The sequence below is a fragment of the Ovis canadensis genome, chromosome 7 (assembly GCF_042477335.2).
Source record: "Ovis canadensis isolate MfBH-ARS-UI-01 breed Bighorn chromosome 7, ARS-UI_OviCan_v2, whole genome shotgun sequence".
In the NCBI taxonomy this organism is placed as follows: Eukaryota; Metazoa; Chordata; class Mammalia; order Artiodactyla; family Bovidae; genus Ovis; species Ovis canadensis.
In genome coordinates this window covers 77,611,134-77,633,754 of record NC_091251.1, presented here as the reverse complement: position 1 = coordinate 77,633,754, position 22,621 = coordinate 77,611,134, and the positions used below count along the sequence as shown (strand labels likewise).

The window sequence follows — 22,621 nt, the reverse complement described above, 5'->3', positions numbered from 1 at the left end:
GATGGGTAGATTCTGCTTCTGACTAGCTTAGTCAGCCAAGTGTTGAGCAACGACACAAGATGCCAGCATGCAGGTCAAGATGACCTGGGGAGCAGAGTCCAGCTCAGTGGTCAGTAGAAGGCTCTGGATGCAAATGGGCAGGGCTCAAATCTCTGCACATCTTTATGCAGGTTCCTCCACCTGAGACTCAGCTCCTTTAACTCAGGACAGTAATACCTCATCAAAGGGATGCTGTAAGGATACAAATTAATTCACACATGGAGGGCACTTAGAATACTCACAACACAGCTAGCTCTTCATTGTGGTGCATGTGATACTGCCCACAGACTCCCTCCCCAGGTTTTTCAGCTGCATGGACTAGCCCTTTGGTGGTGGCACATGAAAGTCCATCCCATTTGGTATTCAACCATCACCTTTAACACCAACAAAAGACTTCAAGGTCTCAAAACCACAGTATTGAGAGGGTCTGGAGCCAGCCTGAGCTTCCAAGTGACAAAGGAGTAAAGGGGTCACTTTACAGATGTGCATTCAAAGTGCTGCCAGGGACACTGGTTCATATGTGACATTTCCCTTGGTGACAAAGAACACCCAAGAAGATGGAAATGTTTACGCCCCCTCAGAGAGGTCAGGTCATCCACTCAGCACCTCCGGACATCAGACTCACAGTAATTGGGACTGCAGATAGGAGTGGGCCCCTTAGCAGTGCTGAGCGTATGGCTGTTCTCAGTCCTGGAAGACACTGTTGGGAGGCTCGAAGTGGAGCTAGACTATGGCTGGCAAGGAGTGATTTCTGAAAGCTGGTTCCTGTGCGTGCCTACAAATAGCACTCTGTTGTGGGAGCCCTGCTATTGGCTGGGAGGCCAATACCTCACCCCAGCCCGCTCCACGCAGCTCTAGGTGGGGCTGGCAGAGCTTCTTTGGGGCTGGAAGGGAAGGAAGATTCCACTCTCCTGAATGCCCGCACACAGCCAGTCAGCCACTTCTGAGTCCTCTGCCCCTGTCAGGCCCTGACTCAGACGTCGGTGTGTCCTACAGCTCTCGTGGCTGGATAACAAGGCTCATGAAGGGGACAAGGGCTTGTCTTCAGGGAACCGTCGGTCTAAGACGGTAAGGAGTAAGAAGCCTGGGCTTGTAATGCAAGAGATGAAGTGATGGACTTCAGAAATAAGATTCAGCACTTTCCTGGCCTTCCTTTTACTGTTCTGGGGAGTGGCTCCTCTGTCCCTGGGGAGGAAGGAAGGTGTCTTGGCTTGGTCAGCACCCTCCCTTCCAGTAGCTGAAGAACAGCTCGATCGGGCTGTGAAAGGAGCCCTGTCTCCCAGAGCGCCCAAGGGAATCTTCAGCGAGGATGGAGGCTGGGCCTTGACAGGGCCTCCCAGAGGGGGTGGGCTCTGCACACACAGAATACCCCCAGGCTGTGGAAAGTTACTCAAACTCCTTTCCTCTTCCTCAAACTCAACCAATAAAAAGCCTCCGACAACATTTTCCCCTCCCAAAGCAGCGCACAGGCACCTCGATCCTGACATGAATGCAGGCGAGCGGAGTAGGCATGAGTCCTTTCTGCCCCATGATTCCCGTCAGCGAGGCCCCTCCGCAGCAGTCGGGAGAGGAGCCCACAGTGTGCCACTTTGGCACCTAGAACTCGGAGCTTCCAAGAAAGTAGAGGGGAAAGACACGGGAGGGAGAGCCCGGGTGCAGAGGGGGCACGCACAATGGCAGGAAAGTGAGCAGCGCCAGACCACAACGCGGGCGATGTGGACCAATGAGGACGCCCTGTGCACCGCCCAGCAGAGGCAGCTGGAGGACTCCTTATTTCGCCTCCCGGGCTCAGCAGACTGGAGATGAGGTGGAAGGTGACTTGTCCTTCAGTTTCTCGCAGGCTCAGTGCTGAGCATGGGTGTGGGAGCGGAAGCAGGGTTCTGGTTTGCTTTTTCAGAAGCTTAAATGCCTGGCGATCGGTAGCCCCCTAAGCCCACCCCAAGTGCCCTCCTCCCCTCCAGGCGCTGCTCCGTCCACCTGGACCCCTCTCTGTTCTGCCTCCTCGTGGAACAAGTCTCTCCCACTAAGGCTCTGTCTGTCTTTCAGGTCTAGTTTGGAGGCAGTCCCTCTGGCCTCTAGATAGGTGCCCAGTGCACTTCCTGGGCTCCAGCCCCACACTGGTGGCCTTATGGTCACACTTGTGATGACCTGTTTTCCTTTTATCTCACCCACTCTCCTCCTACTGGAAGCCCACCAGCCAGGGGCAAGACCTAGGTGCTTTATAAATACCTACGGAATGAATGAACTTTAAAATCCATCTCCTGTTCTGGCCCTTCCCTTCTTTCTATTGCTTTTTGCTGGCCCAGATGAGAGCGGTGTCAGGACTGGACACTAAAAAGGGTGAGTGGGAGTTCACAGTGCCGTGAGAGGAAATTGCAAAAATGTGGGCTTCAGGGATGGGGAGGAGGGGCTGGGATGGAAACCCAGTGGGAGACCGCACACCTGCGTGTGAGGGGCAGGTGGAGTCACAGCACAGCAGGGGCGAGGGTGCAGAAAACCAAACAAGCCGCCAGCAGCAGATGGCCTGTGGGCAGCTGGAATGTGGGAAGTGTGTCTCCCTTCCCCAGGGCCACTGGACTTCTGGGGTTCCAGCTACCAGCATGGCAAACCCAGGCGGCTTGGAGGCCTTTACCATCTTATTTTCACATCAGAGTCCCACAGAAAGATCTCAGTGGTCTAGGTTTATCCAGTCCTAAGTTTTCTAAAACAATGACCCTGTCTGTGTAATTCTCTCAGGGGAGGGGCACCCAAGAAGCCACTGGGATCCTGGGTCTGAGGCACAACTGCCTATCTCCCCATGTCCCTCAGGACAGCCCTGGCCAGGATCTGCCTTGCTCCATCAGAGTCGCTCCATCATTGTCCCGAGGGCCTGGGAGGCATAGTACCAGCCTGACTTTCGTGAAACGGACAGAGACTGTCATACTGAGTGAAGTAAGTCAGACAGAGAAAGACAATCATCATATGATATTGTTTATATGTAGAATCTTAAAAAATAGCACATATCAACTTATTTTTACAAAAGAAAAATAGAGTCACAGATGTAATAAACTTATGGTTACCAAGGGGAAAAGGTGAGGAAGGGTTAAACTGGGACAGTGAGGCTGACATATACACGCTGCTGCTGCTGCTGCTGCTGCTTAGTCGCTTCAGTCATGTCCGACTCTGTGCGACCCCACAGACGGCAGCCCACTAGGCTCCACTGTCCCTGGGATTCTCCAGGCAAGAACACTGGAGTGGGTTGCCATTTCCTTTTCCAATGCATGAAAGTGAAAAGTGAAAGTGAAGTTGCTCAGTTGTGTCCGACTCTTAGCGACCCCATGGACTGCAGCCCACCAGGCTCCTCCGTCCATGGGATTTTCCAGGCAAGAGGACTGGAGTGGGGTGCCATTGCCTTCTCCGGACATATACACACTACTGTATATAAAATAGATAACTAATAAGGACCTACTGTTTAGCACAGGAAACTCTACTCAATACTCTGTAATGATCTATATGGGAAAAGAATCTAAGAAAGAGAGGATATATGTATATGTGTAACTGATTCACTTTGCTAGATAGCAGAAACTAAAACAATTGTAAATCAACTATAATACAACACAATTTAAAAGAAAATTCCTATAAGAATCAGAAATCAAAACAGCAGAAAGCCCTCAAACCACACACAAGACACACAGAGACACACATGATTTGTTCTGAACACTCTCCCCTCTCTCCCTGCTTGGTCCACCCCAGGCTCTGTCCCTCAGGGAGGCTTCCGGAGTCAGAAGCTTCTCTCAGGCATTTGCCTCCATGTCAGAGCTCAGTCTAGGTGAATCTCTGGACACCAGAGGAACACACAGGCTGCATTTAGGTTTGAAGTCACCACAGCCGAGTTCTGCTCGAGCTATTATTAATGACTGTCTACTCAAAGATGAGATGTCACAGACCCAGATGATCACCTCACAGAATCTCTGAGAACTACTTCAAAGGAATGAGAAAAAGCAGTTTCAGGAAACCTGTCCCTACTTACCTCATGGATTAGACATTTGTCTATGAGCTGTAAATAGGAACTTATATTTTCCTCATCGGGTCTGGAGACCAAGAGTTGTGTGCACACTGGGAATTGAAAAAAAAAAAAAAAAAAGGATGAATTAGAAAAATGCACATCCATTCTAACCCCTAAGATCTGCCTCCGATTTCCTTTCAGGACCAATATTTTGAGAGGTATGTGTGACCGTGGCTTTACGTCAGCTTCACAAAAAAGGCCAGGAGGCTCCTCGTTCCACTTAAGTCAAAGGCTTGGTCACCACAGGAGCCCTTGCCTCCAGAAGCCCCTTTGGTTAATTCCACGCATACCATTCTATATTAAGCCTTCTGCAACCCGGCGCGAGACAGACACTCTGGGAGAAGAACGCAGCAGCGTCCGGAGCCCTGTCTTTGAAAGACCGTCCTTTGAGAGGGAGTTCAAAGACCCTAAAGACCATCAGCTCTTTGCAGAGCAGGCACCATCATTTTATGAATGAGCCGCACATCTCATTTGGAGGAGTGAGGCTGGCACATCTCATTTGGAGGAGTGAGGCTGGCACACCTTTTAGGATGTGAGGTGTGTGGGCATGCACATGAGTAAGGAGCCTGCTACTCATTCACTGGAGGGTGATTTTCTCAAAGTGATACCCACACATTTATATATACACAGGTCCACCTACACACCCAGGTTCAGAGGCAGAGCACAGCACACACACCCACTGGACAGCTCATGGCCACGCTAGTGTAGCTCACTCTATTCTTGTCCGAAAGATCCTGGTGTTCTCCTTTTGATGGGAATGTTTAGAAGGACAGGTGGAGATGGCTGGAGAAAGACATTGGTTAGGAGTAAAAATGCCTTGCTCTCAAGGAGATCAAGCTTAAAACCTGGGCCCCATGATGTCTTTCTCTTCCCCATCCCACATACCTGATCTGTCACAGAATCCCATTTATACTATGTCTTGGCACATAGGTTTTTCACTATAAAACTGTGGGTAATAACAAAACATGGAAACTACCTCTATATCCATTAATTGAGGCCCTGTCAAATTATGGTTTATGCATATGGGGGAATAGTATGCAGCCTTTAAAAAAGAATGAGATGGTACTTTTGTACTGATAGGAATATTGAAAGCATATAATGTAAAAAAAAAAAGCTGTAGAGAAATATATAAACAAGACCTGTTTGTATGCAAAAAGGATGCTCATGTGCTTATATATAATTACAGTGTTTCTGAAGGGCTATTCTGAAATGTTTATAGCGGTTACCTCTGGGGAGGAATATGGTAGGGCCAAGGGTAGAGGTGGAGGCTATTTTCACCTTTCATCATTTTTCATTTAGCTTTGATTTTTATGTTGAGTGTGACTTGATTTCATAATCTATTTGGAAGTAGTTAAATTTTAAAAAGCAGCCATGCCACAGGAATGCAGAGCCCACATGGATCGTGTCATGGGTAAGGGGGTGAAGTACAACATTCTCAGGTAACCAGCCCACCTGTACCTCCAGCAGGGGGTCATCTACTCTAATCCACACAGCAAGGAGCCCCTTGGGGTAGGGGAGACTGAGAAAGTGAGTTGGGGACCCATGCTGACCATGAAGTGGCTGGCATTTCAGCTCCAAAGGATGCTACAAGTCACCTGCTCTGACCAGAATTCTACAGATCTCAGTCTTTCTAAGAACACAGATCACCAGGAATCTCTCATTGTACCTACATAGGACTCAGGTGTTCCCTTTCTTTTGATTAGAACTCAGTTCTTTGAAATGGTCTGAAATATTGGACAATAGAAAACACATTGGTCCCCCTTCCCAGAGGAAAAGTACTGGCATTCACTACATTTTTAAAATAATCAAGATCTCTTGAGAAACACCTGATCAAGCACAGATTAGTGTTGGCCATGGTAAAGGATACGTGCATAAGGGTCTGGCTCGGGGCAGTCACCGGTAGAAGGGGTGCTGTCAGCCAGGGACCATGTGTGAATTCTGTGCTGCCCTACAGACACAGGCAGTGTGGCCGTGGTACCTTGGGTGGCCTGTAGGAAGCCTGCCTTTAGCCTGAGAGTCCAAAGGCCCAGTGGGCGGTCCACCAGGAGGGCCCTGCGGGCCGTGGTCTGAGGGAAGGGGAGAGATGGGAGCTAGGGTGAAGGAAGAGGCCTTGGGGGGTGGTTTGTCAGAGAGCTTGGAATCCAGATCCAAATACCTTTCCCTCTCTAGGCTGCACTTTCTGCATGTGCAGAATGGGCTAATGACATGGACTCTGGCAGTTCACCCCACACCCAGGGGAAGCCCATGGGTATGGGTAGCTCTGGTCAGGGGTGTTGAGAAGAGAAGAGGGCAGGTGGGAAAATTGGGCTTTACCTTTCCCCATGACACGTGTGAACTGCCCGGGGAGATCCCCCTCCGGCAGGGGGGTGACAGCCAGCTCCCCGTCACAGCTGCTCAGCTGGTGTGGCTGGAGCCCGCCACTGGCCCCAGCCGAAGTGGTGGCCGTGGCTCCTGCAGCCGTGGCACTGTCTTTGCAGTCCGGGCTCTGGCTCTCGGGGCCCATCAGCGAAGGCGGGTGCGGGGCCTGGGGCTCCCGGCGGCGAGCCTCTGGGGTGGTGCTCGGTGAGCTGTACGCCTTGATGGGGGTCAGGATCATCTGGTGCAGCTCCTGGAGGGGGAGGCGCAGGTTGCCCCCCTCAATGATGTCCTAGAGGGTCAAAGGGAGAAGACCTCTGTTAGGGTCAGGAACTGGGATGACCCACCTCCATGCCTCCCCGCCTCTGCCTGGAGCTATTCCCAGACGGGGGCTCGTGGCTGCTGACACTTTCATTAAAATGTTCTTTGGAAGATGGGGCAGTTTACAATGTAATCATTCTGGGGACTTCCCTGGTGGTCCAGTGGTTAAGAATCTGCCTTGCAATGCAGGGGACATGGGTTTGATTCCTGGTCCAGAGCTAAGATTCCATATGCCACAGAGCAACGAAGCTCATTCGGCACAACTACTGAGCCCGCGAGCCACAGCTAGAGAGTACATGTGCCAAAATGAAAGATCCTGCATAACGCAACAAAGATCCCAAGTATCACAATCAAGACCTGATGCAGCCAAATAAATAAATGTTAAAAATTAAATCATCAATATTAGCCCAGGTAGAAAACTTTAAAAATATATACATGTATAATGAGGAAATAGAATCACTTTAAAATCCCGCTAAGATGCTGACTAAAATGATTTCGGTATATTTCCTTCCCTGGCATCCTCTGTCCCTTTCCTTAAAGTGCATTTGATATAGTTTACATCACACACTTTAGAAGCTACACAAAAAAGTTACACAGGGCCACACGGAGGTTTCCTGTCGTATGATTTGTTTTAGATGAAGGAACCTGCTTATTCACACTTTCATCCAGCCCATGACAGAGGCAACACAGGCGTGGTTAGAAGCACTGATGCTAAGACAGATGCTTGGGTCTGATACAGCTGTGTGCCCTTGGGTAAATGACTTAACTTCTCTGTGCCTCAGTTTCCCTGTGTATAAAATGAAGATTACTGTAGTACCTGCCTCATTGGTGGTTGCGATGAGGTTAATATTTGTAAGGCTACTGGTTCCTATGTTATGTGATTCTTTGTTAAATTTATTTTTTATTATTTTTTTAATATAAATTTTTAAATTTTAATTGGAGGCTAATTACAATGTTGTATTGGTTTTGCCATACATTGACATGAATCCGCCACGGGTGTACATGTGTTCCCCATCCTGAAGCTCCCCCTCCCACCTCCCTCCCCATACCATCCCTCTGGGTCATCCCAGTGCACCAGCCCCAAGCATCCTGTATCATGCATCGAACCTGGACTGGCGATTCATTTCACATATGATAATATACATGTTTCGGGTGCTCTGACCTGCTGCGCACTGAGCTAGATGGTGTGGGGGATGGGGATATGGTGGGAAAGCTGTTAAGGTTCCCTTGGGGAGTTTACATCCTACCAGGACATGAATATTCATCATGCTGGAGACTGAGAAGCAGGGCAGGGGTTCCGGGAGGGGGGAGGGGAGGTCCTCATGGGCTGCAGGTTCCTGGGAAAGAGTGCTCCAGGCAGAGGGCACAGCAGGGGCAAAGGCACTGAGGTGGGAGCCTGGAGCCTGTGAGAAACAGCACGGAGGCCTGAGCTGGAGCAGAGAGGCGGAGGGGCAGGGTGGGACATGAAGTCCAAGGAGCCACAGGGCCTGAGTGGAGAGGAGTCAAGTCAGCAGGCTGGGGCAGGGGTGCAAGAATGTCTTCTACATGAGATGAGAAGTCAGGGAAGGTTCTGAGCAGGGGAGTGACATGTTTTAGAAGGATTATTCTAGAGAAAAATAAGTATTTTACACAAACAAACATATATATACATATTTAATATACACTATAGAGGCAGACCGTGGAGATATTGCAAGTTTGGTTCCAGGTCACTACATAAAGTATCACTCATTTTTTTTTGGTTTCCCGCTACCTATAAAAGTTATGTTTATACTACATTATATAGTCTATTAGGCTTCCCAGGTGGTGCTAGTGGTAAAGAGCCCAACTGCCAATGCAGGAGACTTAAGAGTCACAGGTTCAGTCCCTGGGTCAGGAAGATCCCCTGGAGGAGGGCATGGCAACCCACTCCAGTACTCTTGCCTGGAGAATCCCATGGACAGAGGAGAGTCGGACACGACTGAAGCAACTTAGTACGTAGCACATACAATCTATTAAGTGTGTCATAGTATTATGTTTAAAAGAACCAATGTACATACCTTAATTAAAAAGTGTTTCATTGCTAAATAGTGCTAACCATGATCTGAGTCTTCAATGAGTTATAATCTTTTCACAATAGTAACATCAAATATCACTAATCACAGATCACCATACCAAATATCATTATAATGAGAATGTTTGAAGTGTGATGAGAATTACCAAAACGTGACAAAGAGATATGAAGTGAGCAAATGCTGTTTGGAAAATGGGGCCAAAAGGCTTGTTAAACTCAGGGCTGCCACAAACCTTTGATTTGTTAAAAAAAAAAAAGGCAGTATGTGTGAAGTGTAATAAAATGAGGCATGCCTATAATGTATATAATTGTATGTAATACATCCATGACTTTATATAATGAAGTTGAATCCTTCTACACATGTAGTTTGATATCCTGGGCATTATTAGAAAAAGCAGTGAAAGTTGATTCTGATGGACATCTATCTGTCAGATGCTCACAGAGGTGCAGAACAGGCTCAGATGCTTGGGGATGGTGGTCAGGGGCTGGGGGTCTCCCTGGTGTAGGGGGTGGGCCCTGCTCTCTGCCACAGTGCTGCCCAATGATTATGCAGCAAACCTCTCCCTAGGACCCAGGAAGGACCTTGACAATCAGGGCCCTGATTACTAATGAAGTATTTAATCTTCTGAGAGCCCAGAATAGCAAGAACATAATTTTAAAGCCTGAAGCATGAGTACCAGCCCGTTCCTGGGATCCTCTCTTAACAAGAAAAATTGCTCGATGATGTCAAGCAACACAAGCTGATGGGACACGATCATTTCTGCACCCAGATCTCCCATCAATCAGTTAGAAAGAGGAAATCTGAGGACGCAGGCCTGTTTCAATTCTGGGCACCAAAACACCAACAGCCCGCCCGGTTGCTGGCGGGAACTTGATTTGTGCGGGGGTGGGGGGGGAGGTTGGAAGCAGAGACTGAATTGTGCCTCGGCCTAGTTGGCACCCCAGGATTCCGAGGGAACTGAAATGCTAAGTAGCCACCAGAATTGTCTCAAACCTGGCCAGGGCCACTCTCCAGTCTATTTTAGGGGAGAGAATCCATTTTCCTCTTAAAGAAGTGGACTTCACAGAGCCTACGCCCTTCCTTCTCAACCTGGCAGACAGGGGCATGGTAAGACCTGCCTGCAGCCCATGCCTGCAAGCTCAATGCCTGAGTCAGGATGCTCCTGGTCAGGCTCAGTTTTCCTGATGCTGGGCTGGACCGGCCATTTGCAGAGTCTGATGCTGTCACGTGATTGGTCCCTTGACTTTGGACATGGTACCAGGGCAGGACCCGTGGAGGCAAGCTAGCTGACCCAGGCCAAGAGAGCCTCTGCTGACTTTTCTGATCAAACTACATGCCAACCAGACGGACCCTGCCTCGAGGTCCCCCAGTTCCTGCCAGCACCTGAGGGGTTCTGACCTCCTTGTCCAGCCCTGACTGAGGAGGGGAAGGGAAATGAGAGAGAAGGGGTGAGGCTGCCCCTTGGGAGGGGGCTGGGCAGACAGAAGTGGGAGGCTCCTTTGGGTGATCACATGCACCCCTGTTGTGCCATCCCATGTGGCAGTACCACGGAGAAGAGCAAATGTGTGCCTGTGACTCTCAACTGCTACCAACCTTGCCTGCTCTCGACACGTGGTGTGAAGGCTTCTGCAGTTACTCAGTGATGGGGGAGGAGATCTGGGTTCTGCTAAGAGCTGAACTCCTTCAAACCGGGCATGTATACTTGTCCCAAGCTCAAATCTTATGTGACGCTACTGGGGACACCCACACTGGAAAGGGAACCCATAAACATAGCGAATAATGTCGGATACTTTCTGAAAATAACACAATCAGGAATCATGCTTAGCTTGGTCTTTTGCTTTGACCTCAAGCCACTGTCTCAGAGACAACCCCTGGCTTATGACCAGTAGGCAGTAGCTCTGCTGATGCCAGCCTCCGGGGGGCACACTATAACCATCAGGTTGCATTCCTGACTCTAGAGTGAATCCGGGAACTTGAGGGCCCAGGCAGAGAAGGAATCTAGCTCAATCCAGTGCCCTCGACTGGTTGAGGGACAGAACTCCCATGTTGACAAAAACGGGATCAACTCAAGTCTCTATGGATCCTTTGTATCATAAATATAACCCTGCATTAGGAACTCAAAGAGGCAAACATGGGCACAAAGCAGTATAGCTGCCCTTTAACTACTGTGAGAGCAGTAGGTGAGAGCAGAGTGGCAAGGCTGGACCCTCCTACACTGCAGCTGGTCAGGCAGACGCAGCTCGGGGCCAACAAGGAGGAAGGTGCTCCATCCTGACTGTCCCAGGCTTCCTGGCCTGGCTTTCTTAGGTCTTGGAGGAGGACTGGTTCAGAGCCTCTCTCGGGGCTTGGAACAGTCAAAGGGTACAAATCATCTGGAAAATGGCAGCTGGTGGCACCCCCAGCACTTATGCAGCACCCATTGCCCCATCCTTCTCTCTTTTTGAGACGGATTGGGCCCCTCACCCAGCAGACAGCACTCCTGCGTCTACTTAACTCCATCCTCTCTATGGGCTGGGCACTGTCAGACACTGAGGGTCAAAAAATGATGACAGAATCCTCACCCTAAGATGCTTATGGCTCCCGGGGTGGACCCACATACATTGTGAGGCTGCTGCTAGGATGGGGGCGGCGGGGTGGTGGGAACACAGAGGTGTGTGTGTGTTTCCTTTCTCCAAGCCAGGTTCCCAAGCTCAGAGAATGGTCAGTTTCACAGCTTGGGAGCCAACTGAAAAAAGACAGTAAATAAAAGCACATGGACGTGGGAGTTGGAGTATAAAGAAAGCTGAGTGCTGAAGAACTGATGCTTTTGAACTGTGGTGTTGGAGAAGACTCTTGAGAGTCCCTTGGACTCCAAGGAGATCAAACCAGTTCATCCTAAAGAAGATCAGTCCTGAATATTCATTGGAAGGACTGATGCTGAAGCTGAAGCTCCAATACTTTGGTCACCTGATGCGAAGAGCTGACTCATTTGAAAAGACCCTGATGCTGGGAAAGATTGAAGGCAGGAAGAGAAGGGGACAACAGAGGATGAGATGGCTGGATGGCATTACCAACTCAATGGACATGAGTAAATTCTGGGAGTTGGTGATGGACAGGGAGGCCTGGCATGCTAATGCTAGGGTCCATGGGGTTGGAAGGAGTCAGACACAACTGAGCAGCTCAACTGAACTGAACTGAAAAGCACACGGAAACATTTTCACTATTAAAGATAAATGCTGGAAAATCTGCCCCAGTGACCGTTCTAATCTTACCTTTCCCACCAAACATCTTGAGAAGTCTGCACTGCCTGACCCCAAGGCCTCAGTACCATTCACACTCTCCAGTTCTTGGGTTCCTGCTTCCCCTCCCATCTCCCTGAAACCCTTTTGCATCAGGGCTATCAGGGAGCTGCTGGTGGCCGGTTCTGGGGAGCAGTGTTCAGTCCTCATCAGGTGTGACACGTCCATGGCTCCTGATGGGACAGTTCCTCTTTAACCCTCCCACCCTCTGGGCTCTGTCACTGTTTGGTCCCTCCATGTCCTCTGGCGCTCCCCATCCAGGGTCCATCCTCAGCTCTTATCACTCGTCACACAATTCTGGCCATTTACACATAAACGACCCACAATGGAGTCTTTCAAACCCTGTGGACTCTATTTTAAACTTGTTCTCTGGGCCACTGACTTGCTACTTTCAGCGGGGTGTCTTGCTACTTGCATACGCCACCCATTAAACTCAACTCCATTTCTTTCACATTAGTGAAGTGAAGTGAAGTGAAATCGCTCAGTCGTGTCCGACTCTTTGTGACCCTATGGACTGTAGCCTACCAGGCTCCCCTGTCTACGGGATTTTCCGGGCAAGAGTACTGGAGTGGGTTGTCATTTCCTTCTCCAGGGGACCTTCCCGACTCAGGGATCGAATCCAGGTCTCCCACATTGTAGGCAGACGATTTACCATCTGAGCCACGAGGGAAGTCCTTTCAACATTAGTAACTCCTCCTTTATTTTTGGTTCCCAAATGGTATGACACCCAAGCCTGCACCTCCTGCCAATGCCCAAACTCCTGGTAAGTGACTCTCTTATTCTTCTCCACGGTCGAGGCCCCCACCCTGGCTCAGGGCCCGCTCTCCCCCAATACCCTGCCAGCACCGAGGCCCCTCTGCTTTCTGTCCTCACCGCAGCAGAGTCCTCTGTTTCATCCCAGGAAGACACCCCCACCGGCCTCAGTGATGGTGCTGATCACGCTGGGCTGTGACCACACCACCACGCGTCTATCTGTGGCACCTCGTGTCCCCAGCTCTCCGGGGGTGGGGACTTCGAATTCCTCACGGTTTGCCTCCAGTGAGGATGGGAGAAATCGAGTCCAAGGCAGCTGCTTAGTAAGTGTTCAGTAACTGAGTGGAAGTGCTCTGGACATAGAGCTTATCTGCAGCAGCTGCTGATTATGAACTAGCCATGGGCGGGGCCCCAGCCATCTCCTTAGAAACCTCTGGGTTCTGTGTGATGTAAGAATGCCACTGGAAGCAAGGGCATGACGACAGCGCTTCCAACAGCACAGTCAGTTGAGGATGTCTGGGAATGCCAGAGAAATGGCTAATGGGAGCCTGTCGCAGGTGGCCTATGTGGGAACAGGTTACCGACAGGCCTCTCCCTGCAGAGCAGGAGAGGTGCGGGTTCCAGAGAAGAGGGAACAGCAGAGCTGAGGCTGAGTCCTCAGTGGACACTGCGGTTCACTCCCACCCACAGGCCATCAGCTCCTAACTGCACAAGCTCGCAGGTGTCTAAACCCAGGTGTTCTCAGGCAAGCCCAAAACGGTGGTCCACCACTTTCCTCCCCAAAGAAGTCACACCAAATAAACTCATCATGCTTTCCTCTTGGCCAGTAGTTTCTTTCAGACTCTGTGTTACATTCGCCATCTTTTTTAACATGTCCAATCCAGTGGTCCAGGGAGAAAGCTTTCTGTGTTTTGTGGAGTCAATATTATTCTAGGTGTGAAATACAGGGCATAGTGTCACCGAATTATCAAAGGCTAGATAGAAAGTCAGTGGCATATGAGGGCCACCCGAGCCACCTGGCTGCCCTTGTGCTTCCACATGCTGGTTCGGCCCAGCACTGCAAGAGGTGGAGCTGACAGCAGCGCCATCTCTGTCTCCCAGGTGGGTGCATGACCCTCAGTGACAGAGGACATGAGTGAGTTCTTGAAGGAAGCTCCAGAAATAAGAGCAGAAAACACCGCTCTTTAACCATAATCTTAGCAATCGAATCCTTTTGCAAAATGTTTTCTGTGCTTTTTAACAGAAAAGGAGAAAATTGGCCTGTTGAATATTTCCCAAAAGAGAAGTTACATAGAAATGGCAATAAACACTCTGTTAGATGAATGGCTTGGTAAAGGAGTTGGCATAAAACTAAGAACAACAGTAACTTCAGGTTCAGTTAGACAGGTTACTTGTCATTTGTGATTCGCTATAATTAAGAACAGGTCTTTCATCATGGAAGTACCCGTAAGTAGCCTCTGTCTGTCCATCCAGAGGTTTTAATAGCCACCTTCCTTACAAAGTTACAGATGCATATTCTATAACTATATATTACTTTGTATTTTATATGATATTCATTGGGCTTCCCTGGTGGCCCAGACGGTAAAGAATCTGCCTGCAATGCAGGAGACTCGGGATCGATCCCAGGGTTGGGAAGATCCCCTGGAGAAGAGAATAGCAACCCACTCCAGTATTTTTGCCTGGAGAATCCCACGGACAGAGGAGCCTGGTGGGCTATAGGCCATGGAGTCTCAGAGTTGGACATGACAGAGCGACTAATTATTCATTAATATTCATTAAGCATAATTTTATATGTTGTATGTAAACTTATACACACACAGATCTTTGTGAATAAGTTAAAAAATTTCCACTACACTGCAATGTTTATGCGCTCACAAAATTTGCTTTAGCCTCACCTGCCTTAGTTCTTTGATCCCTTTCAAAGGCACCCTGGGATTTCTAGAAGGGGTTATAACTCAAGCTCTGCAAGCAGCAAATACCTTCCCACCCACCACTGCCAACAGCAATGCACAAGGATCTCCCCACCGGGGCTGTGGCAGCACCAGCTTACAAGGTCTGTTCTTTTTTGGACCTTAAAAAAAATAAGTCGCTCAGTTGTGTCCGACTCTCTGTGACCCCATGGACTGTAGCCTGCCAGGCTCCTCTGTCCATGGAATTCTTCAGACAAGAATATTGCAGTGGGTAGCTTTTGGACCTTAGATGAAATCATAAAGCCACCATGTCCTAAAAATGACATCCACACTAGGTTGACATTCAGATACAAAGGCAAGAAGAAAACATACTTGGGCAGCAAACAAAAAGAGATGGTAACAGCAGATGAACTGCTTTTAACAGTGGAATAAACTCTGTTTCAGCGTTTTGCATTTTTGAGACAGTTCCTTCCAGAGTCACAGGGACCCATTCTGGTAAGTTAATGTCCGAAATTATTCTCCAGAGACTCTACTATGTCCATCCACCAAAAGACTGTAATCTCTATGTGGAAGCTGGGGGTTAACCTGAGGGTGTTTGTCATGCTGTGGGCAGCTTTTCTCAAAGTCAGATCCTTTCCTGGGTGGACAGTGGGACTGAGGCTCATATGTTTGTTTCCTATACTGATGCGTCAAAATTTCAGCCTCTGATTGCGGGCTGAACATCTCCTTAATCACTACAGATGTATATAGGCAGAAATGAATGTATGTAAAACATTTCCTGAGAGCTACGGGAGGGCCAGTCTTGAGATGCCTGGACCCAAGGCTTAGGTACACTTAAGCGATCAGGTTCCATACGAGTGTGTATAACCAGGAGATGAACTTCAAAATCATTTCATTCTTTCTGACTTTGGTAAGGAAACAACCTGTTGCTCTCTGTAAGGCCTGCCGATGACACTTTTGACTGAGAATATAATTTCCCTTGACCCATTTTCCCACCATGAAGGTAGAAATGGTCCATCACCTGGTGATAACTTACCCTTTCTAAAGACTTCAGGAGATTTTGTCTCTCTTTGAGCTTCTGAATACTGATGACAATTTTGTGTCTTGCGCCTTTGGTAACATTCTGTAATGAAGTAAAAGTTAGATTAAAAAACATATTTTTAGGCATCAACTTAGAGATTCCTGGAAGCTATTTAGTACATTACTGTCTTCCTGGTTCCCGCGTGTGTGCAGGTTAGTAAATAGCCATTTGTCTCTCTTCAACATCCACTGTCATCAACCTCTTACTAAATGTTGTAACTCCTCAATATCCATTATCATCAACCTCTTCTTACTAAATATTTTAACTCCATCTGACCACACACGTGCTTGTGTCTTTTCCCTGTGACCCTTAGGAGAGCAAGAAACAGCCAATCATCCCACCCAGCATGAAATTTCTTCATAGTCTTCAAATATCATTTTTAAGTCATACACTTGTTCCTTGTGTCCAGGTTTTATCATTTTGGTCCCTTCCAGTTTCCCTGAAAGTTTCAGTCCCATACAGAGATATGCATTGCTTTCTCAAAGCTTTTCTATGTTTACCCATCTCAAGGAGATACGAAATCCAGTTCAATTCTCACCCGGTGTCAGACAACACAGGCTGGTTTTTATCAGTCTGTAGACCCTCCTGAGTCTCCACAAGGAAAATCAGAATAGAGAAGAACTTAAATCTGTAATAATGCAGTCATCACTACAGGTAGAAGATTGGGATTCACAGGTAGGATTATGGATTTTATCTTAATAAACTGTGTAGCAGTGAAGAGCCCTAGGATTCAGTTAAACATATGTTGACTAGAAAGACTGAAGATTTCCAAATAGAAGGTTCTTTCTCAAATCAGATCTGTAATATAAATTTCTGATGACTTTCTGCAAAGATTCATAAAATTTCCCTTAAAGGTGGAAAAGACAAAAACACCAGAGGTGTTGCCTTTACTGAGGAAAATTAAGACTCTAGTGACATCTAAATCCATCTTTAAGATGAAACACTGGGAGCGTATTACTATTTAGCCTTGACTTTTGGTTCACGTGAATTTTTACTCTGAAAAGTTTGTGCTGGCCTCGGGCTTTGCCCTCTGTGTCAATTATTTCTTGTTTTTTCCTCAAGTTGACTAAGTGATGACTGAAAATTTTTTTTTTCTCAACTTTGACCCAAACATAAGAATGCTCTCAGAAGCAGTTCTCATCAATCCTGAGGATCTCAAGGAGCGATCGAGATAAAAAGCAGTGGGAGAAGCCTTAGGAAGCTGAAATTAGGGCTTTTCATTCTCTGAGAATGTGCAGTGACTTTGGGCTTTGTCTTACATCTCAATACTGGTATTCAGCCAGGCCTGCAAAGGTTAACTGCGGGTACTGAATATGCAATGGGAATTCAGGATCTGCTGGGAGGTCTGCGGCCAGACCAGCCATGCCCCAACTGGTACAATCTCCTCTTCCTGCAGGGGAAATACTATTAGCCCGTTCAGACCATTAATTCTCTCAAATCACCGCTCAAAGGAAACTGAGGTCAAGTTGAAAATGCAAATAGCATTTTAAACAAGGGAAACAAAGACATTGGTCAGATCTATTTGCTCAAGCACAGCAGGGTAGGAAACATGCTTAGTTTCAGGGGTTCTGTTGACTGGCCTGGCCTTCTGCATCCACAGAAGGAAGGAGGAACTTGCCCTTTTATGGCACACAGCAGGGGACTGCCATCTGAGACCTGGGGTAATGTTATTCAGTGTGGTTAGAAAATATTTTGTACAACTTTCTCCGTTCGAATTAAGATCAGTCTGAATGTGTTTTTGAGCAACTTCTGGGGAAGGTCTGACTTAGGACCTGGTGCTTCTGCTTCCTAACTACTGGAAGTTAGCTGATTTGTAACTAAGATTGAAAAATTCACAACCAATCTGTCATCCTCCAAACCAGCACTGGCTAAGCAGACAGAGCGGGCGGGCAATGAAAACAAAAGCAGGGACACAGACTCTTGGAGGTCTTGGTCAATGCTGTTTCTTCTGATTCTTCCCGGCACCCCAGGAGTGTACACCTAGGTTATTATTATTTTTTTCATAACACTCTTACTCAACCTCACTTGTCCTTTGGTTACCCATTTGTCTTCCATCTTGTACTGGACCCCGAAGGCAAGAACCCAGCCTTATCATGTGATGCTGGCCCGCACCTGGCAGGTCCTAGAACAAGGCAAGCTACTAGGTGGGTGCAGGTATGGGTCCAGACAAGGTCTGCCTTAGACTTGAATGCAAGGTTCCACCTGGGATGCCTTCCCGTGTACGTACCTGAGCCTCCAGCTGGCACTCAGTGAGGGCCATCATCTCCTCATAGGTCATCTGGGAGAAGAGCGCGGCATACTTGTGCAGGCGGAGGCTTTTTAACCAGGCTGGAACATCTGTGGTGCACCATGTGCAGGACATGGGGAGAGAAATTGAGAGGGAAAGAGAGGAGATGACCAGAGACGTGGAAAGAGAGAAAAGGAAAGAAGACGGTGGTCAGAGAAAAGAAAAGGGAAAAAGAAAATCATCTTTACGTTACTCATTGTTTCCTTTTGGCAGCAAATTACCAACTTAGAAGGCTTGGTCTAGTTCTGATATTCCCACTGTTGGGCTCTCTTACTTTGTTTTATACCCGGGGGCCCCTGGGCTTCAGAGCACACAGCAATTCTTTAAAATTACATTCCAATTTGTGAGTATATAGGTGGCTTTCTGGGCAGCTGGGTCATCCACAGCTTCTATAGGATTCTCAAAGGGGTTCATAACCCCCCAGATGGCAAGGATTCACTGCTTTAGGCAGACTACTTCATTGTTGGTTTAGAAAGACCTGACTTAGAATGTTAAACTACATACGATGATCTTCATCCTCAAGATAATTTCTTTCTTGGTTTAATGCAGATCCCCATATGGTGTTTCCACTGCTTTCACAGTGATCGGGAAAGTAAAACAAGCAAACCAGGCAGGGGTGACCACGCGTGGAGTCACTGTCATTAGCCTGATCACTCTTCTGCCTTCCTGTGCCCCAGTGGGAATCAGGGCAGCCAGGACTCTAAACTGCCACACAGTGTGTGTGTTGGGCGGGGGTTTGCTGACCATTTCTTCAAGCTAAGGCATATATCTGAAACTGTCCTTGACCTCCTTGAATGTCAACCCAATATCAGGACTTGAAGGTCCAAAGATTGCCTAGACTACGGGATAATGGGAAATCCAAAGCACATCTGAAATAAGTCTCATGTTTGGGATTCTACAATTAGGAAAATTAAATAATAACTGTATTGAAAATCCACAGGAGAATTATTACCTTTCTAAGTACAACCAAAACAAAGCACTTGCCCATATTTTTTTAAGTCAGGGTTTTTGAGCAATAGGATCTTTGAGAAGTCTCTAGAATCATCTTCCCCCATCCCTGACTTATTCTACAGATGACAAAATTAAGTCATTACATCTAGATCACAGGGTAAGTATGTGGTGAAATGGGGACTAGAGCCAGGTTGCCAGATTCCCAGGTTTTTCCTATACTGTATCATCTTTTGTAGAATGAGGACCAATAACCCATCAATGGGAAGGCTGAATAAGCAGTAACTTTAAAGTCCTCTGAAATGCTGAAGCACTGGGGAAACGTTATTCAAGCTTTCTATGAATTACTACCCATTACTAACCATGTTGATGGCAAGATACTGTCTATTGCTAAGTGCTTTATTCTGAGGCACTGACAGAGACCATAAACACTACAAAATTAGTAGGAACCTTCTAATTTTTTAATGTTTAAAGTAGTCAGCTGGGATTAATTGAAGAGGCCTGGCCTATTCTGAAATCAGACCTGCCTCCTGGGTGAACTGAATCTAGATTTAGGGACTGTAGGCACGGGATTACCACCTGAAACTCAAAAGATAAAGGGGGAGAAAGTGGGCGGCCTGGTGAGGTTACTTTTTGATTTGCAGTAATACGAAGGCCAAAGAGGAATTTCTGGAGAAACAGAATTGGATATCCAATGGCATTTTAAGAAAAGACTCAGTTAGTTCAGGCAAAAAAGTCACTGATTCTGTGCTTTGAGGCCCTTCATTCTACTGTGACAAGTAGAGAGTCCCACTGGGACCATCACTAACCATAAAGAAATAGGGCTCCCTGAGATACACAGTACCAACACCTTATATCCTCCTCAACTCAAACTGTGGTTGGATCAAGAGTTGAGGGCATTCGCTTCCCTCATGTGATATCCTGGAGCTCTTCGACTAGACTTGATTCTCCGCCATGTTTTTGTTGCTGTTGTAAAACAATGCTAATACTTCCATGGAGTGGGCAACAAATAGATTCAGCTTTACGCCACCAACATGTTACTATTCGGTCATCAGGTTTCACGTTTGCTGTTTACATCTTTGAAAGGCCCCAAGCAGCTGTTCAGAAAACTCAGTGATCACAATTCAAAGAAGTCTGGGTAACCCAACGCCACACTTGGGTACAATCTGTCACAAAAGAGTATGGAGCAACTTCATGGGCTACATTTTCACTGGAGGCCCTACAACTTGATTATGCAAAATCCACTGATGATAAGACAAATAGAATCCCGAGCTACTAAATCATGTTGCAAACTGGTTGCTATATAAGCCAAGATGACAATATGGTGTTTTAAGAGTTGGGGAGAGTGGGGTGCAAATCTAGGTGTGGCAAATCTCAGTCCAATCAGTGCTCATTTCTTTCTAGAAAAGTATTTTGACAACTAGAATTTTCCTGGTTAGAGGGATGAAGAGCCTGCCTCACTCATTTAATTGAAATGTAGGTCACTGGGAATCATTTTCCTAGAAAAGGTTCCTATACAACTTCAGAACATGGTGAGTTAGACCTTCCTGAAGAGTTATTTCTGGATTTGTTCCAAGGAAATGCAAGCTCTTCTTGGCCATATGTCCCTTGGGCAGGCATGCTGACCTGCTTCTAGAAGGTCAGTTCCTAGCTCAGTGCTATGTGCCCTCTCCTCCTACAGTCTGAACTGATGAACAAAGAAGAGGAAATTCCAGCTCTTAAGAACATAGCCTACTAACCTCTGCTCCCCACCCCACCCCCCGGACTCTGATTGGTGGTGAGGCACCTTCCTTTTCCAGGGATTAAAACAAAACTCCATTAAGAGAGAAACAAACCAGAGAACTGAGTGCCTTGACCATTTCACTCCTCTGAAGCCAGGAATTCCAATGACTTGGGAGGCTAGATTCTGTAAGATGTTGGCCAGGGACAAACTCTCACTAAAAGCTCAGGTCCTTTCCCATGGTCCAGATGCTACATGGTTGGATGCAAAGCTGAGACCCAGCTAACTTAACCCCAGACCTTCTTTTCTTATTCTGCAAAGCTGTGGCTATGGTTGGAAGACATGTACAAACAGGGGTGTTTCCTGGAGTGGTGGATATGTGATTGAAGGCACGCATGCCTCCTGGGCTCCTGCCTCTGGCTGGCACACAGTCATTTAGCTTCATCTGGGCTGTTTCTGATGGACAAGCCAATGGACAAGCCAATTCTCTTACGCAGTATGAGAAAGATAAAGATGCTTTTACTATATGCTGACTTCCTTGCCAAGTCTGGGCATCCTGATATCTGCTCATTCAATGTTTACTAAATGCCTGTTATCGGGGCCAGACTATGTCCCTGCCATCAAGGAGTTTTTAATCCAAAAAAAAGGCTAATTAAAAAAAAAAAGTATAAAAGTTGCACGACAAGTGCTAATTCTACTAAAAGTTCTGGGGGACGGGCACAGAATGACAGGCATTTGGGTTGGCCTTGGGCAGTGAGGGGTAGCTTCACAGTAGCATTAGTCCTGGACTCACTGGGCAGACCATAATGAGGAAGCCGTCTCAGCAGTGCATAAGTGAAGCTGAGATCCAAGAGAGCGTTCCAGGCCAAGCAAAGACTTAGGTGAATGCTAGAGAAGAGCTTAGACACCAGGTGGGACAAACAGGCAGGGGCCAGAAGACTGGGATTTGTAATGCCAAAGCTAGGAAAGTTGACCTACGCTTGGGTGATGGAGGAACTGCTGAAATCTGAGGAATAGAGGCACAGTAAGATGTGTATGTGAGATCAGGGAAGGCTGTTGATGTCAAGGCAGGGCTGGTGAATGTGGAAGTGGAGGTCAGGGGATAAATCCAAGCCCTCTGAGATGGCTGGGGAGGGCAGTGGGGACGGAAAAGATGTAAATCCACAGCCCTTGAATATCAAGGAAGAACAGGGAGTGAGGGAGAGAAAGGCAGTTCCTGGGTCAGGTTCAGTGGGAAAGTACAGGGGAGCAGCTGGTCTGGGGTGAGAGGAGAGAGATGGGGAATGCCACGCTAGGTCAGCGGAGGGTCATCCTTTGAGCCATCCAGATAGAGACGACGACTGATCAAGGTCTCGGAAGAGGAGGCTGCGCTGGGAGCCACTTCCCTCAGCAGTAGCACATGGCAGGTGTTTCAGCCACAGAAGTGGGTGAGACCCTCAGGGAAGAAGGGAGAGCCCAGGGCAAGCCCTGGAAGCACTGGGCCTTTAGAGGAAGTTGTGGGAAGAGAAGGCCGTGAAGGAAACTGACAAGAGACGGGCAGAGGGAAGGAGGACTCTGGGAGAAAATGGCACCATCCATTTGCAGACCACCGAGCCACAGGGTCCATCCTTATGAAGCTCCTCTAGATGCTGCTGCAGTCCATGGTGGTTTATCTTCTCTGGGCCATTTTTGATAATAGTACTTCACCTATCTTTCATGCCCTCTCTCTACCTCTTGGTCTTCACCAATGGGATCAAGTTTCCAATTACACTGATTTCTGTTTACCTTTTAGAGTTTGTATAAATCAGCCACAGAGAGGCTTTGTGGTGCACACAACAGCTTATACAGAATCTG

General features: G+C 47.7%; 1 protein-coding gene across 2 annotated transcripts in view; it reads right to left on the bottom strand.

Annotated features, from left to right (window-relative positions):
- The window catches only part of SAMD4A (sterile alpha motif domain containing 4A), a 227,964-nt gene that overhangs the window by 26,081 nt on the left and 179,262 nt on the right, over window positions 1-22,621 (bottom strand). For both annotated transcript variants that reach the window (XM_069596666.1, XM_069596667.1), the window contains 4 exons: window positions 18,061-18,170; window positions 15,789-15,875; window positions 6,398-6,731; window positions 4,049-4,134 (listed from right to left, as the gene is read on the bottom strand). In XM_069596666.1, coding sequence (XP_069452767.1) covers window positions 4,049-4,134; window positions 6,398-6,731; window positions 15,789-15,875; window positions 18,061-18,170 — 617 coding nt within the window. The remainder of the gene's footprint in view (window positions 1-4,048; window positions 4,135-6,397; window positions 6,732-15,788; window positions 15,876-18,060; window positions 18,171-22,621) is intronic.